At 42.3% G+C, this 16517-nt stretch overlaps 1 protein-coding gene across 2 annotated transcripts in view; it reads right to left on the bottom strand.

Annotated features, from left to right (window-relative positions):
* The window catches only part of HTT (huntingtin), a 166732-nt gene that overhangs the window by 65538 nt on the left and 84677 nt on the right, over window positions 1-16517 (bottom strand). For both annotated transcript variants that reach the window (XM_033213566.1, XM_033213567.1), the window contains 7 exons: window positions 15633-15743; window positions 6883-6960; window positions 6158-6381; window positions 4815-4893; window positions 4513-4674; window positions 1050-1105; window positions 7-155 (listed from right to left, as the gene is read on the bottom strand). In XM_033213566.1, coding sequence (XP_033069457.1) covers window positions 7-155; window positions 1050-1105; window positions 4513-4674; window positions 4815-4893; window positions 6158-6381; window positions 6883-6960; window positions 15633-15743 — 859 coding nt within the window. The remainder of the gene's footprint in view (window positions 1-6; window positions 156-1049; window positions 1106-4512; window positions 4675-4814; window positions 4894-6157; window positions 6382-6882; window positions 6961-15632; window positions 15744-16517) is intronic.

The following is a 16517-nucleotide window of genomic DNA, read 5'->3' as shown; positions in this document are numbered from 1 at the left end:
CATTACCGTGTGTCACAGCCTTCCTTCCACTGGCCATGATGCCATCACAGAGCTGAATGATTTTAGGAATTCCAATGATCTGTTTTGAATGATAGCGTTCATAAGATAGTAATACCAAGAAGAAAAAGATGTTTGGAATGATTGCCTCTGATTCCCTAGAAACAAAAACATCCATTTAGACCTTTCTTTTAAAATCAAGATACATATCAATATAAGCAACATAAAATAATTCATCAGGGCACGTTAAGCTAACAGGTGTCAGTGATCTACTCTAACCCCATCCCTGCTACAGTGCATCCCATTTGTGCCCTTGTGCAGAGCTGGGACAGGTGTAGAGGTTCGGAGGGAGCAGGTAGAAGGCACCTGACGGCACAAAGGCACAGCAGCTACAATCTTCCTAGCTCTCCTCTGCCCCTTTGCTCTTGTAGAAACTGAAACTCAAAAGAGAAAAAGTAACTTGCCCCAAAACACAGTGAAGGTGTCACGTGATTAGAACAAACACTATATTTCCAGACCCCAGGGAATCTGGGAACACTTTCCTTCTGCACTAAGTTTTCCTAACTACAGTATTTATTACGTATTTCAGGTACTGAAGAATTTTAACTTTCAATAATTATAAACCTGTAATGGACTAGCAAGAAGTATTAAAACCTCAACATCTAGCAAGAAAAAGCTGCAGAGAATACAAGTGCATAATAATTACTAAAGACAACCTTATATAAAAACTGATTTCTCTAAGAAGATTTAAAAACTAGTGCTCCACCATGAGATTTCATTTCGCCATCTGTCAACATAATTAAATGCTTTGAAATGTGCAATGAAAACTGACAACATATGGAATTTTCAGATATATAACTACTTCCAAACAAGTCTTGAGATATACATTAATTTTTAAGAGAAGCAAAAATGCACAGCATGTTAATCAGATTTCCATTTAAAGAAAACAGCAAAAATGCCTAACAGTAGTTTAAACATTCATCTTAATAACCTAAATTACATGTAAGTACACAAGAAGGAGAAAAAAATCTAAAATAACAAAATGCTATTACCTGAACTGGCCCACCTCAATGTATTCGAACTGTTTCAATACAAAGCCAATAAACACCTACGAGAAGGAAAGTAAAATTTTACATCAATAATAGGATTAAAATGTAAAAACCAGGTTTCTTTTCCTCCTGCTTATCTGCATAAATTTTAAATAAATTTCTTGACAGCTGATAAATTTTTGACTATAAGCACAACTCTATTCTGAAATCAGCCTAGATAACTGTAGAACACATCCAGGAATCCCCTCAACAACTTTACTATACACTGAGGTGAAACCTCATTGGAAAAACAAATAACAAATTCCAAGAGACATCAGACAATACCCAAAAGTACACCTTGGGGACTCATCTGTTCCCATCAATGGCAGACAGGGTAGCAGATTCCCTGAAACTGGTTTGGTAATAAGATCCCCAAAGGAGTCGACCTTCTTCCTCCCACCATCTGAGAGGCAACACGCAGGGACTGCACGGGAGCCAGCTTTGTGTCACACTGGTATGCCACGCAGCTGTCAGCCTTCCCAACCTGAGGAGGAGCTTCCACTGATGAAGCATGGAGCACATGGCCCGGCTTTCTCAGAGCCTCTGCGCGGAATGCAAACATACAGCAGGTGCTCGGTAAATCATTATCAGCACAGAGTTCAATGGCTTGTCTGTTCTAGTTCTATTCTTGTTCATAAAACTGTCACTGTATTAAATCTTAAGAACTGGGAGAAAGGGGATCGGTTGATGAAAGGCAATCGGAACAAACATGAAACCAGAGCGCTCACAGCAGGAATGACCTCACACCACCACAAAGGGGAAGCTCGACATGAGCCTCGCGGGCAGGGGCACCGGGACCCAGAAGAAAGCACAGGCCAAAGATGAATTCCACATGCCTGCAGGGCCGCGGGCAGAACGGGGGAGCCTCGAGGCTGTCCTCCCTCAACATGGAAGTATCACATGGAGATTGCAGACAAATATAATAAAGCAACAAAGAGTATTCCACATTGAAGAAAAAGCTCCAGTAGAACGACTAAAGAAAGAATTTGATAAAACATTCAAGTCCACTTATTTTATGTTAGAGTGGGGAGTTGCCTTTTTTCCCTACTAAAGACAGGCCCAAGGAGACCACAGTCTGTAACTACCACATGAGAAAATCAGTTCCTACCCATGATGAGTCAGAACCACAGGTTGTTATTATTATTTTGAGACACAGTCTCGCTCTGTCTCGCCCAGGCTGGAGGACAGTGGCACAATCTCAGCTGACTGCAACCTCTGTCTCCCGGGTTCAAGTGATTCTCCTGCCTCAGCCTCCCAAGTAACTGGGATTACAGGCACCTGCCACCACACCCAGCTAATATTTTTGTACTTTTAGTAAAGATGGGGTTTCATCATGTTGGCCAGGCTGTTCTCAAACTCCTGAGCTCAAATGATTTACCTGCCTCGGCCTCTCAAAGTGCTGGGATTACAGGCATGAGCCACTGTGCCCGGCCAGAACTAGAAATTATGATTATTACTATTATTTTAGAGACAGGCCTTGCCATGTTGTGCAGGCTGGACTCAAACTCCTGGACTCAAGTGATCCTCCCGCCTCAGCCTCCTCAGTAACTGGGACTACAGAGGTGTGCCACCATGCCCAGTTAGAACTGGGAAATTCTGAAGAAAAGGTAGACTGCAGTCTTTGTTCTCACTAGAATGGAACAAATCAGGGTTCTGGCTTCCCTTGGGGTACCCCGCCCCACTGAGAGCCTGTTCCTCTCAGCCCCTGCTTGCCCATAGCCATAGACCAGCGCTTCTCCCCTGGCAGCCTCCTAGTGTCAAAGGAAACGAAAAGAAGTTCCCAATGCATGTTTCCTGAGGAGAGCAATGGCCCATTGAGACGGATTTTCTTCAGATAGGTTTTGTGAACGAAGGTTCAAAGCATCAGGCCAAGGCAAAGCCCATCCCTTGACGCCTCTTTCATTAAAAGCAGACCCCAGGCCCGGCACGGTGGCTCACGCCTGTAATCCTAGCACTTTGGGAGGCCGAGGCAGGTGGATCATGAGGTCAGGAGATAGAGACCATCCTGGCTAACATGGTGAAACCCGTTCTCTACAAAAAATAAGCCAAGTGAAGTGGTGGGTGCCTGTAGTCCCAGCCACTTGGGAGGCTGAGGCAGAAGAATGGCGTGAACCCGGGAGGTGGAGGTTGCAGTGAGCCAAGATGGCACCACTGCACTCCAGCCTGCGTGACAGAGCAAGACTCCGTCTCAAAAACAAAAAGACAAAACAAAAAAAAAGCAGACCCCACCCCAATACCCATGGTGGGAAATCAGTGTTGACCGCGTGCCCTCAGTTCTCCTAGGGAAACAGACCCTTTCAGATGAGTAACAGTACTGACAGGATTAACAGATTTATGTCTAGAAGGAAACAGAGAAGTGTAATATTTCTATCTCAAAAATATTCCTACCCCACATAAGGAAGTAGCCCAAGATCATGGCTCAAAAATGACAGTTAAATTTTGACGATGAAAAGGCAGTGATTTAACTGGCACGAATCTTGAGGAAACTGTGCATCATGAAGGGACATGACTAGCCAGAATCTGGTGCCCACAGCAATTGCAGGAGGAAGGCAATGCAGCCAAGAGGGGAAGAGTGCAAATGCTTGTGCAGAGCCACACAGCCCCCACGTGGACTCCAGGAGTGTGGGTCTCAGTTACTGTCCAGCTAAATTCCATTCCTTTTTAAAGAGGTAAGCTAACTTGTTAGATAGCCTGAAACTGCAGATGATCAATTATACTAATAATTGATAATCCATTTAAACTAACTCTCTAGATTTTGCAAAAATATTCCCCAAACAATAAATCTTATTATTATTATTATTATTTTTTTTTTTTTTTTGAGACAGAGTCTCGCTCTGTCACCCAGGCTGGAGTGCAGTGGCCAGATCTCAGCTCACTGCAAGCTGCACCTCCCGGGTTTACGCCATTCTCCTGCCTGAGCCTCCCGAGTAGCTGGGACTACAGGCACCCGCCACCACGCCCGGCTAGTTTTTTGTGTTTTTTAGTAGAGACGGGGTTTCACCAGGTTAGCCAGGATGGTCTCGCTCTCCTGACCTCGTGATCCGCCCATCTCGGCCTCCCAAAGTGCTGGGATTACAGGCTTGAGCCACCGCGCCCGGCAATAAATCTTAATTATATCTCACAATTTAAATTCAAACTTATTTTGGAGGAGAGGCGAGTGGATGGAACAAACCTTTGGAAATCCCTAACAGCCAACCCCAGGTTAACCTTGAGTCCAGGGAGCTGGGGCAAGGATGCTGACTTGCTGAGGCTGGCTATGCCCCAGGCCTTGTACTAGCTAAGTGCGTGAAAAACATAAGCAGCAGCAATTGATGGGGGGTGGGGAAACACAGTTCACATTTCTTTAAAGTAGATTTCAGTGTCTTTTAGGTTAATTTGTACTAAATTAGGAACAGGTATGATGGATGAACGATTAAAAGCGACAAACCTGATCTGAATCCAGAAGACAGTAATTAACCCGTAACTGAACCAGCTGCGCCAGCAAATCTAAAACCTGCTTCTGTAACTGCACAGATGTTGTTGTCGTGTACTGTTTTAAAGCTTTTATAACAAGAGGTTCAAACAAACGAATGTGATTATGAATAGCATTCTATAAAAAAAAAAAAGAAAGAATCCATAAGTGAGCCTTCAACCAAAAGCTTCCAGCAAAATACCTGGAAAGTCTCAGCTCCAGTTTCATCTCTAGCACTGACACGCCTGAGTTCACGTGCCACAAACGGCACCATTTACCTTATCTGCACGGCTCTTTGTGACACTTGTGAGGTTTGTCTTCAACTGGGTGGACACTTTCTGGAGGACATCAAACCATCTGCCAAATGGGAATAGAAGGGAAGCAGACAATGAGAATATCTTTAAATAATCTCCTCTGCACTCAGATATACTCCTGTTCAAACCAATTTCACATTCACATGATCAGAACACGTCAGACTGAGAAACAACTGGAAAGGCCACTCAGTGTGGCAGTGTCACCCTCTCGAGATAATGACTCTATTTAGAGTTTACAGCTGCCTGACAGCCATCAAGTCTCGTCACCTGTAGAAGGCTACTCAAGTCTGAGCTTTTTACTGCTACAGGAAACTGACTACTCAGCCCAGTCTTAAGTGAGACTTGAGAGAAAGGTGAAGGTCATTTAAAAGATCAGTAATTTAGAAGAAATCACATGATTTTTTTGGAGGCCAAGCCTTGAAAATATTTACATCAATGATATCCTTTCTAAGAAACATATATGAAATTAACCCAAACGTGCATACACTCACATGCTTATTAATACCCCAATGGTTACAGAGAGCATTGAAACAGACTTCCTCCTGAAACTGGAATATACAGTAAGCACATCACTAACACACAGCCTGGAACATGGGTATTTTCCTTGCCTCCTGACTCTAGTGTTTCAATTGTAGCTATTTAATCGTTACATTCATAAAAGGAAAAACAAGGAATTCTATTATTGCTACTATACAGATTAGTAACTCAAATACCTGTTGATACTTATGGCAATTTAAGAAGTCGTGTATTCCAGGCATTAAAGACACAAACATAAATTTAAGTAAAAAGAGATTTCTAGTTATAAAGTTGATAAAACACAAGGTAATATATCCAAGACGCTTCTATGACCTTCACACCTCTGAATACCAGCACTACTGTGCTGCAATGAAGCTGTTCTTTCATCCTTGTTACAGGCCTGAAAAGTGCCACCAACACATGCCACACCACTCTACAGGGCCTGTGCTTTGAACGGGTGGGGACATTATGAACTGCATTCTGGTTTGCTGACACACTTTGGCAATGAAAGCTGGCTGCTTCTCAGCCCACTCAGTGTTCCTCCTCCTCTACCCCCACCTCTGAGATGTGTAAGTCCCAAGCCCATCTCACTCACTGGCCACACACTTCTTGAAAGGCCGGGCTATGCCTTAAATCATCTTTGCATCAACCATATTTCCTAGAGTTCTTTGAATACAGCAGACTATTAGAAGATGTTGGCTAACATTTTTCGTTTTTATTCTTTTACAAAGTATTTCCTGCTTGCTCTTTTGTGCTTCCACCACCGACAGCATTCTTGCCACAACTGTTACCCCGAGGTGTCGTGCTCCTGCTCCGCCTGCACCATGTTCCTCAGGCTGGCGTCAGCGAGGGCCTGGGTGAAGTGGGTGTACGGGGCCATGAAGCAGTAGTGGTACAAGCCTGGCCTCACACTGGAGGAGCCAAGGCGCTGTGCTCGGCCTTGTGACTTGCTGGGGTTGGAAGAGAAGCCGTCAAACTGGGAGGCCAAGTTTGTCCCAAAGAGAGTCTTCAACAACTAAGGTGAAAAAATTGAAGCACAAACAACGTGGCATGAACAACACTTTAAGAATCTGCCACACAAATATCAAATCCATCTGTAAATAACTGGATACGTTAGCAAAGATTCACAATGTGAAATTCTTCCTGTGAATCACTATTATTACCTCGGCGAGATATTGTATGAAGTGCTTAAATAAGAGTTTTGGGTTTCCTTGCGATTCTAAATGAGATTGAGCATGCTAAACAAAAACCCCGAGGGACTGGAAGTTAACCAGTGAGGTTGCAGGGGAGCTTCTGATGTCCTGTGCTCTCCACAGTGACAGACCTCGTCCTCCTGGGGAATGATGGGAAGGTTGGCCTCTTGGCTCAATCGTGGAATGAGCCAAAAAGTGCTATGCTGGACCCCCACAATCCTCCCAGCTGATTACGCCACCAGCACCTGCTTCTTAAGGAGCAGCAGCATTTTGTCGTCATACCTGAAAGTCTTAACAGAATAGGAAAAGAATGAAGCTCTTACTTGTTGAACACAAACAGTTGCCATCATTGGTTCTCGACTAAAGCAGGATTTCAGGTATCCTAGGATCTCCTCAACACACTGTGGAAAGAACAGTGAGACGGTAAGTGACTCAGAGATGACCCATTATTGTACGAATCCTAGACAGAAATCAAAGGTACAAGATAACTTCCATTTAAATAGTATAAATAGTGGAGGAAGATCAGAGGAAAGTTTTCCATTTCTTATTTGAACAGAGTCAGTAAGTCTTGAAATCCAAGTTATATACATTACAACCATTCTTTCATATATCTACGTATCTGTTCATTCACTCATTGATTCATTAAACTGTTATCAAATACCTATTGTCTACTAGGTATCCAGTCCTGTTCTCAGGGCAGGAATTCAGAAGTGTGCAAAGCAGCTAAGAGCCCTGCATCTGTAGAGCCCCTGAACATGTTCAGTGAACACAACTATGATACAGCAATGTGTGATTTACCACAAATCAGTCCTAGAATTATCTTATAGTGATATGCAAAAATGACCAAATAACTACCTTAACGTTACTATTCTCACAAGCATTTTTATCAACATCTATAACAAGATATACAGCACCCAATGTCCTTTACAAGAATCAAGAAGGGGCTGGGAGTGGTGGTTCACGCCTGTAATCCCAGCATTTTGGGAGGTCGAGGCAAGTGGATCACTTGAAGTCAGAAGTTCAAGACCAGCCTGACCAATATAGTGAAACCCCATCTCTACTAAAAATACAAAATTAGTCAGGCGTGGTGGTGCACACCTGTAATCCCAGCTACTTGGGAGGCTGAGGCAGGAGAATCGCTTGAACCAGGGAGGCAGAGGTTGCAGTGAGCCGAGATGGCACCATTGCCCTGGAGTTGTTACCTAGGCAACAAGAGTGAAAGTCCATCTCAAAAAAAGGAAGAAAGAAGAAGATGCTAACTCAAAGAGTGCCACCAATCTAGGCATTCAGAATGCACAGCCTGTTTCACCACTGCCTGGCTAATCATGAACCGGTTTCCATCAGCTGCTAAAAGCCAATATCAGTTAGACTGAAAATGCCTCTCTCTCCACTTGTTTGACAAAATATCCTCTACTAATAAGCAATAGATTCTTGTTGGTTTCAAATATTCAAGGGCCACACATTTTTAAAATTCTGATTTACTCAAATTATATTCTAAATGTTTAAGGTTGTTCTTGTCAGAACTAAATTTGTCACGTCACTTTTTGTTTTTACTAGCTCCCAGCAGATATCTAATACATGCTTACTGAAAAAATTACAAATAGAGCCTGTGAATCACTATTTGGCTAACAAAGAACTTTAACAAATATGTATGGAATGCTTTGTGTGCACCAGAAACGGAAGCCCTGGAAAAGGTGAGAAAGCATGCTGTTTCTGGCCTTTCAAGAGCTCCCCAAGTACCAGGGAACCAGGGCTCTGCTACAAATACTAATATCCAAAATAACAGAGCGAGACTTCCAGTACTGAGCACAATGAGAGTGAGGGACTGGGTTTACCCTTCTGGCTGAAATAAACAAAGCCAACCAAAAAACAAAACAGACAAAACCCAGAGTCCTCAAGACACTGGACATCAGCCATGAAGGACAGTGATCCCTGGGAGACGAGAGACAAAGTGAGCCCCACAGCTGCCCCACCTCATTGCTTTGAGAGAGTTCCTAGGCTGTGGCATAAGGAGGAGGCACAGACAACCCTCTGAATTGAAGAGGTGCTGAGAATATAAGGAGACCAAGACAGCCACAGTTTATAGGACAGAGCACCAGAGAAGAGAGAACAAGATAGGGAGAGTCTTGGAGATCTGGGGAAAGTCCCCCTCGAGTATTCAGCAGAACTGTGTATGTGAGAAAACTCCCTGAGGCCACAGAGGGAAGCATCGGAAAGGATCAGAGGGAGCGGCGCTCGGCGCTCACACACGGCTAGAAACAGTCACTGTTCTCAGCAGGCAGATTGGAAAACCCGAACTTTCTGGTTCATTAGGTAGAGTACTCAATATAAAGCAAGACCCAAAAGAGTAAACCATCTACATGTAACTCAACTAACCTCAGAGCAAAACTCAAGAAGATATATGGGAACACAAAAATGTCTAGCATCCAGCAAAGTAAAATTCACAAGATTGGGCATCCAACCAAAAATTGGCAGCCATGCAAAGAGGCAGGAAAGCACAATCCACAACAAGGAGTATCAATCGACCAATCAAAAACACCGAGAACTGGGAAGTTATTAGAAGATCTTAGAACTAGCAGAGAAAGACATTAAAACAGTTATTACAACTGTGTTCACAAAGCTAAGTAGAGACACAGGGAGAAATTTTTAAAAGACCTAAATCAAACTTATAGAGATAAAAACACAATTAGTGATATACACTGAACAGGGGCCAGACAAGGTAGCTCATGCCTATAATCCCAGCACTTTGGGAGGCTGAGGCGGACGAATCACCTGAGATCAGGAGTTCAAGGCCAGTCTGGCCAACATGGTGAAACCCCATCTCTAATAAAAATACAAAAATTAGCTAGGTGTGGTGGCACGTGCCTGTAGTCCCAGCTACTTGGGAGGCTGAGGCAGAACAATCGCTTGAGCCTGGGAGGTGGAGGTTGCAGTGAGCCGAGATCGCACCACTAAACTCCAGCATGGGCAACAGAGTGAGACTGTTTAAAAAAAAAAAAAAAAAAAAACGCTGGACAGGATTAACAACAGATTAACAGATAAACAACACATTAGACACCGTAGAAGAAAAGATTAGAGAACTTGCAAACACAGTAATAGAAACTATACAAAACAGAAAACACATAAAACACTGAAAAGAGCATCAATAAGCTATGGGACAACACTAAGCAATCACTCAGGAAATCACAGCCCCTTTAAGAGAGGAAACAAAGGAGGGGAACAGGGCAGAAAAAAATCTTCGGAGAAATAATGCCCTAAAATTTTCCAAACTTTAAAAATACTATGAAGCCACAGACCCAAGCTCAATAAACCCAGACACAAGAAACACAAGATATAAAAAAACTATATCAGGGCATATCATTACCAAATCACCCCAAACAGACAGTATAAAGTCTGTCACCCACGCTGGAGTGCAGTGACACGACCATGGTTGTCTGCAGCCTCAACCTCCCGGGCTCAGGCAATCCTCCCACCTCAGCCCCGAGTAGCTGGGACCACAGACGCATGCCACTGCGGCCAACTATTTTTGTTTTTGTTTTTGTAGAGACAGTTTCCCGATTTGCTGATAAAGTCTTAAAATAAACCAGACAAAACATATAAAATGGAACACTAAGGAGTTACATGAAAAACCGTGTATAATACAATGCAAAAAGGAAACTCCAACACATAATACATTTCAAATACATATAAAAATAAGTATGGAATAAATAAGGATTAGAAGACAAGAAAAACAAAACATTACCTGTAAAGAATGTGGAATTATTATTTTTTATTCCTAGTGTTGCTATTTAGAAAAAGAAAATGATTCTATTTTAATTCTAAGGTCTCTGTGCCTTTAAATCCTGGAACGAGGTAAACTCACAGAAGTCTGAAGAAAACTTGCTCATACCCGACACCACATCAAGCTCACCTCTCCAGCTACACTTGTGCTCAGACCCCAACACCCAGCCCCGCACACATCCAGAGGCCTACACATGTCGGTGCAGGGACTCTGATGCCTTCACCTAAGCAAGGTCACAGATAAGGCTCAGTAGTTTGTATATCTCAAGGCTGGCCTGACAATCCGAGCATCTGCATATCTTTCCAGCTGCCTCAGAACTGCTGTGTGGCAGAAGAGATCTCAAACCTTGCTATGCTGTGAGTCAGTGAGGGAGATTCCTCAAAACAGTCAAGGGCCAAGTGCAAAGAAGAACCTGTGAAAGCTTCTACCCTACACATCCTCCTCTAAAAGACCACAGATAAAAACTCAACAATTAAGCAGGCGAGGCTTCCAAAGTGCAAACAAAAGGATATACGAGAAAGGTAAAATGGGCCTCCGTCATGAAACAGCAAAAAAGATGAACTTAGAAAAACAAAAAAGGAGAGGTGAGTAAATCTACCTTTAACTGTAAAGACACAGGCCAGAGAATAAGATGCTTAATAATCCAGTTATTTTTATGCCAAATGTAAAAATTTTCAGAGATGAGCTTATTATCTCTATGTACCTTTAACATATACACACGCACACAACCATGTGGCTAATTCAGGAATATAAAGATCAACTAACATCAATCTTCACTAAATTGTGACTTGTTAATCATTTACTTTAATTATTTGGATAAGGCAGCATTTCATACATTCACTGACTGTCGTTGAAAAACAGACATTTCTATATATGACAGTCATAATAATAATGTTAAAAAAAACCCACATACAAAAAAGAAAATCTTATTATTTAAAGAATCTCATTTAGATGATTTTTATTTCAGTATATCTCACATTCAAATTTAAAACATGTAATATTTTCCACTTTGCTACAATATGTTACACATGGAGACTGCTGGCCACTAAAGACTTCTTATTAAGCACAGTGGTTTAGGGCAAAGAGAGGGAGATCTGAAAATCCAGCTGGGTGCAGTTGCTGAAGCCTGTAATCCCAGCACTCTGGGAGGCTGAGGTAGGTGGATCACGAGGTCAGGAGTTCGAGACTAGCCCGGCCAATGTGGTGAAACCCCATTTCCACTAAAAATACAAAAAATTAGCCAGGCGTGGTGGTGGGTGCCTGTAATCCCAGCTGCTCTGGAGGCTGAGGCAGGAGAATCGCTTGAATCCAGGAGGCAAAGGTTGCAGTGGGCCAAGATTGTGCCAAATCATGAGTGAACTCCCATTCACAACTGCTTTACTAAGAGAATAAAATACCTGGGAATACAACTTATAAGAGATATGAAGGACCTCTTCAAGGAGAACTACAAACCACTGCTCAAGGAAATAAGAGAGGACACAAACAAATGGAAAAACATTCCATGTTCATGGATAGGAAGAATCAATATTGTGAAAATGGCCTTACTACCCAAAGTAATTTACAGATTCAATGCTATCCCCATCAAGCTACCACTGACTTTCTTCACAGAATCGGAAAAAAACTACTTTAAACTTCATATGGAACCAAAAAAGAGCCTGCATAGCCAAGACAATCCTGGGCAAGAAGAACAAAGTGGGAGGCATCACGCTACCTGACTTCAAACTATACTACAAGGCTACAGTAACCAAAACAGTATGTTACCAAAACAGATATAGAGATCAATGGAACAGAACAGAGGCCTCAGAAATAACACCACACATCTACCAGAATCTGATCTTTGACAAACCTGACACACATAAGCAATGGGGAAAAGATTCCCTATTTAATAAATAGTGTTGGGAAAACTGGCTAGCCACATGCTGAAAACTGAAACTGGACCCCTTCCTTACACCTTATACAAAAATCAACTCAAGATGGATCAAAGACTTAAACTTAAGACCTAGGACCATAAAAATCCTAGAAGAAAACCTGGGCAATAACATTCAGGACATAGGCATGGGCAAAGACCTAATGTCTAAAACACCAAAAGCAATGGCAACAAAAGCCAAAATTGACAAATGGGATCAATTAAACTAAAGAGCTTCTGCACAGCAAAAGAAACTATCATCAGAGTGAACAGGCAACTCACAGAATGGGAGAAAATTTTTGCAATCTATCCATCTGACAATGGGCTAATATCCAGAATCTACAAAGAACTTAAACAAATTTACAAAAAAAAAGCAAACAGGCCGGGCGCGGTGGCTCAAGCCTGTAATCCCAGCACTTTGGGAGGCCGAGATGGGTGGATCACGAGGTCAGGAGATCGAGACCATCCTGGCTAACACGGTGAAACCCCGTCTCTACTAAAAAAATACAAAAAATTAGCCGGGCGAGATGGCGGGCGCCTGTAGTCCCAGCTACTCGGGAGGCTGAGGCGAGAGAATGGCGTAAACCCGGAAGGCGGAGCTTGCAGTGAGCTGAGATCCGGCCACTGCACTCCAGCCTGGGCGACAGAGCGAGACTCCCTCTCAAAAAAAAAAAAAAAAGCAAACAACCCCATCTAAAAATGGACAAAGGATATGAACAGACACTTCTCAAAAGAAGACACTTATGCAGTCAACAGACATATGAATAAATACTCATCATCACTGTTCATTACAGAAATGCAAATCAAAATCACAATGAGATACCATCTTACACCAGTTAGAATGGCGATCATTAAAAATTAATGAAACAACAGATGCTGGTTGTGGAAAAATAGGAACATTTTTATACTGTTGGTGGGAGTGTAAATTAGTTCAACCACTGTGGAAGATAGTGTGGCAATTCCTCAAAGATCTAGAAACTAGAAATACCATTTGACCCAGCAATCGCATTACTGGGCATATGCCCAAAGGATTATAAATCATTCTACGATAAAGACAAATGCACACGTATGTTTATTGTGGCACTAGTCACAACAGCAAAGACTTGGAACCAACCCAAATGTCCATCAATGATAGACTGGATTAAGAAAATGTGGCACATATACACCATGGAATACTATACAGCCATAAAAAAGGATGAGTTCATGTCCTTTGCAGGGACATGGATGAAGCCGGAAACCATCACTCTCAGCAAACTATCACAAGATCAGAAAACCAAACACTGCATGTTGTCACTCACAAGTGGGAGCTGAACAATGAGAGCACATGGACACAGGGAGGGGAACATCACATACCGGGGCCCGTCGGGGGTGAGGGGACTAGGGAAGGGATAACATTATCCCTAGGGAGAAATACCTAATGTAGGTGACAGGTTGATGGGCGCAGCAAACCATCATGGCACATGTATACCTATATAACAAAACTGCATGTTCTGCACATGTAACCCAGAACTTAAAGTATAATAAAAATAAATAAATAAATAAAAATAAAACCAAAGTTAGCCACCAAAAAAGAAAAAGAAAGAAAATCTTTGAGACTTAACTCAGGCTCTGCCACTGACTTATCTGGCCCCGAGAATGTCACATCTTTCAGCTTCCAGTTATGGTGTCAAATGGGCTAATATGGCTCCACCACAGTGTGGATGTAAGATAAATGAGACACTAAAACTCATTTTTAACAAGAACATCTATTCATTCAACAAATGTTCACTAAATTCCACAATCTTCCAGGCACTGCTATAGGCACTGAAGACAAGGAAGTAAAATAAATAGTATGTTTTGTGAAAGTTGCAGATACAGGGATAAAATCACTTTGTCAGACCCAGACAAAATTGAACTAGGAAGGCACAAAGGGAGATGGGGTTCATGCTTATGTGCCCCAGGTTAGAGCTGTTTCCAAAGACTTTCCAACAACCCTAGAAGAAATCCTTCCCATACATCCTTTACACATCTGCTGTGCATGGCTTGCGTGTTCCACGTGAATACATGTTTCTATGACCAGATTTATCACTAGCCATTCTGGAGGACTGCAGCAATTCAGTTAAAATACTCTCAACTCAACACCTGCCCGGCACCTACAATTCCACCAGTGAATGACGACAACTCTGGCTTTCAGCCTCTGGAGCCAAAGAACTCTGCTTCTAGGGAGCTTATATGATTCTCTCCCTTTCTGATAATAAGAGCTTCCCCTAACCCCTCCTTCACCAGAGGCACTGGCAGCCGGACATGCCATGCATCCCAGATTATAATCCTCATTTCTCATTCCCAAACTGACTCCATGTATTTGGACATTTCTCTCAAGTCTTTATTTATTTATTTATTTATTTAAAGGTTGACTGTTAGATGATGCTATGGGTCAAAGAGAAAACTGAAAAGGAAAAGAGAGTACAGAGAGAAGCAAGTTTTGAAAGGATGGCCAGGAAAGTCTCACCGAGCAGGTGACATTACTGAAGTCTCAACAAGTTTTACTCTGAGGGAACACTGGAGTATCAACACAGCAGGACACTAATAGCCATTAAAAATGACAGCTGCGCACACTAAATAGATATATGGGAAAAACATGAGGAATAACAGAGAAGAAGCACTAACATATGTAACGATTAAAACTAGGTACCCTTGTGTGCATGTCCAGATAAAAAGATTCAAAGACATAAGAACAAATGAAGTGCATTAGACATACTGTATTTCACGTGAAGACACACATTTGGTGGGGGGAGGCATCTGTCACTTCTTTTAAAATGCATTATAAAGTAAGATGTACTGGTAAATGGAGAGATGGCTATATACATAGAAAGGAAACCTAGCCAAACGCAAACAACTGCAGAAGCTGGGTTGTGCGTACATAATAGAGTGTTTACCACAGCATTCTAACTTTCCTATAGTTTTGAACATTTTCGCTATCAACTAGGGGTGCGGCAGGGGAAATTCCTGGACACAAAACTAAAGAATATAACTGTTAACCCCAGCTCTGTTACTTCCTCAGGCACAAAAGAGCAAGTCACACCTCCCGCCCCACCCCCTCATCTGTCTGTTTTGCCCCTTTCCACTTGAAAAGGTCAAATTAAGAAATAAAGGACTCTATAAGCACATTTTTAAACCCACTAATTTTCTAAACTAAACTGGGTCTAAGCTAATATGTGATAACAGACAAAAATAGAATACAAATAGAACCTTCCCCCCAAACTTCATGGCTAAGGCAGAGTCAGACTTGGGTCCTGTGATGCAAGTCCGTGGCGCAGGGAGGAGTCTCCCTGAGGCACCCTGGAGAACCGGACTCCATCCTAGACGAACTCAGCCCAGAGGACGCACGTCAAAAACAAGACACAAACCTTCCCAATGTCCTGCAGTGTGGCCAGCTCTAGAATCTGAGAGAGAACGTCCAAGGCTGAGCGGAGAAACCCTCCAAATTTTTCCGTGCTGTTCTGAAGATCCAAGGTGACCTTGAGAAGGTGAAGGAGAGAACACACGGTTACTGGCCCTGTCAAGATCTCGTAAAGTACAACCAAAGATACAAACATGAACGGCTGCGGCAGATGCCTCCACTGTGCGGTGCTGTACATTGACCTTGTAGGGTACGTCTGCGTGTTTGTTGTCAGCACTGGGAAAATATCTTGGAAAGAAATTCCTTTCAGATAGCTACACAAAAACTACTCTTTCAAAGGCATCTTTCAGGTTACACTGGCACTACTGAAAGATGTAATTCCGAACTTTCTTTCATAATGAGAAAAAAAGGGTTAAATGTCCATCATAATCAGTATCTGGTATGTGGTATATCAAAAAACAGAAAATACAAAGTCCTATTCCTTATACATTAGGATCCCTAGGAGAAATCACTGTCAAATTCACATAGGGTTGTTCAATTTGGATATAATAAAATATTACACCTGGTGTAAGATGTATTAAGATTCTAAAGGATTTCATGTAATTAAATTATACAGCAATTCTATTTTACAGACTCAGAGAATGGGTCAGGACCAAAGACATCATGTATAACAAGAAAGGTAAGGCGAGAATGACTAGGAAAATAAATATTGGCAAAAACACTGCCTCAGAAAAGAAGGTGCTCAGTGAACGTAAATCTAAGAACCCTTGTGAAAGAGAAGCTTTCTCTGGGCAAAGTCAGAAGCAGGCAAGAGACAGACACAGAAACTGAAAATGTGAGTGGATCTAAATACCATGACTAAGCTAGGGTCAACCTGGGTGTGCCCTAAGGC

Source organism: Trachypithecus francoisi, unplaced genomic scaffold (assembly GCF_009764315.1).
Source record: "Trachypithecus francoisi isolate TF-2019V2 unplaced genomic scaffold, Tfra_2.0 Lachesis_group1, whole genome shotgun sequence".
NCBI lineage: Eukaryota > Metazoa > Chordata > Mammalia > Primates > Cercopithecidae > Trachypithecus > Trachypithecus francoisi.
The sequence above is the reverse complement of the archived record's forward strand: the minus strand, read 5'-3'. Positions and strand labels throughout refer to the sequence as shown.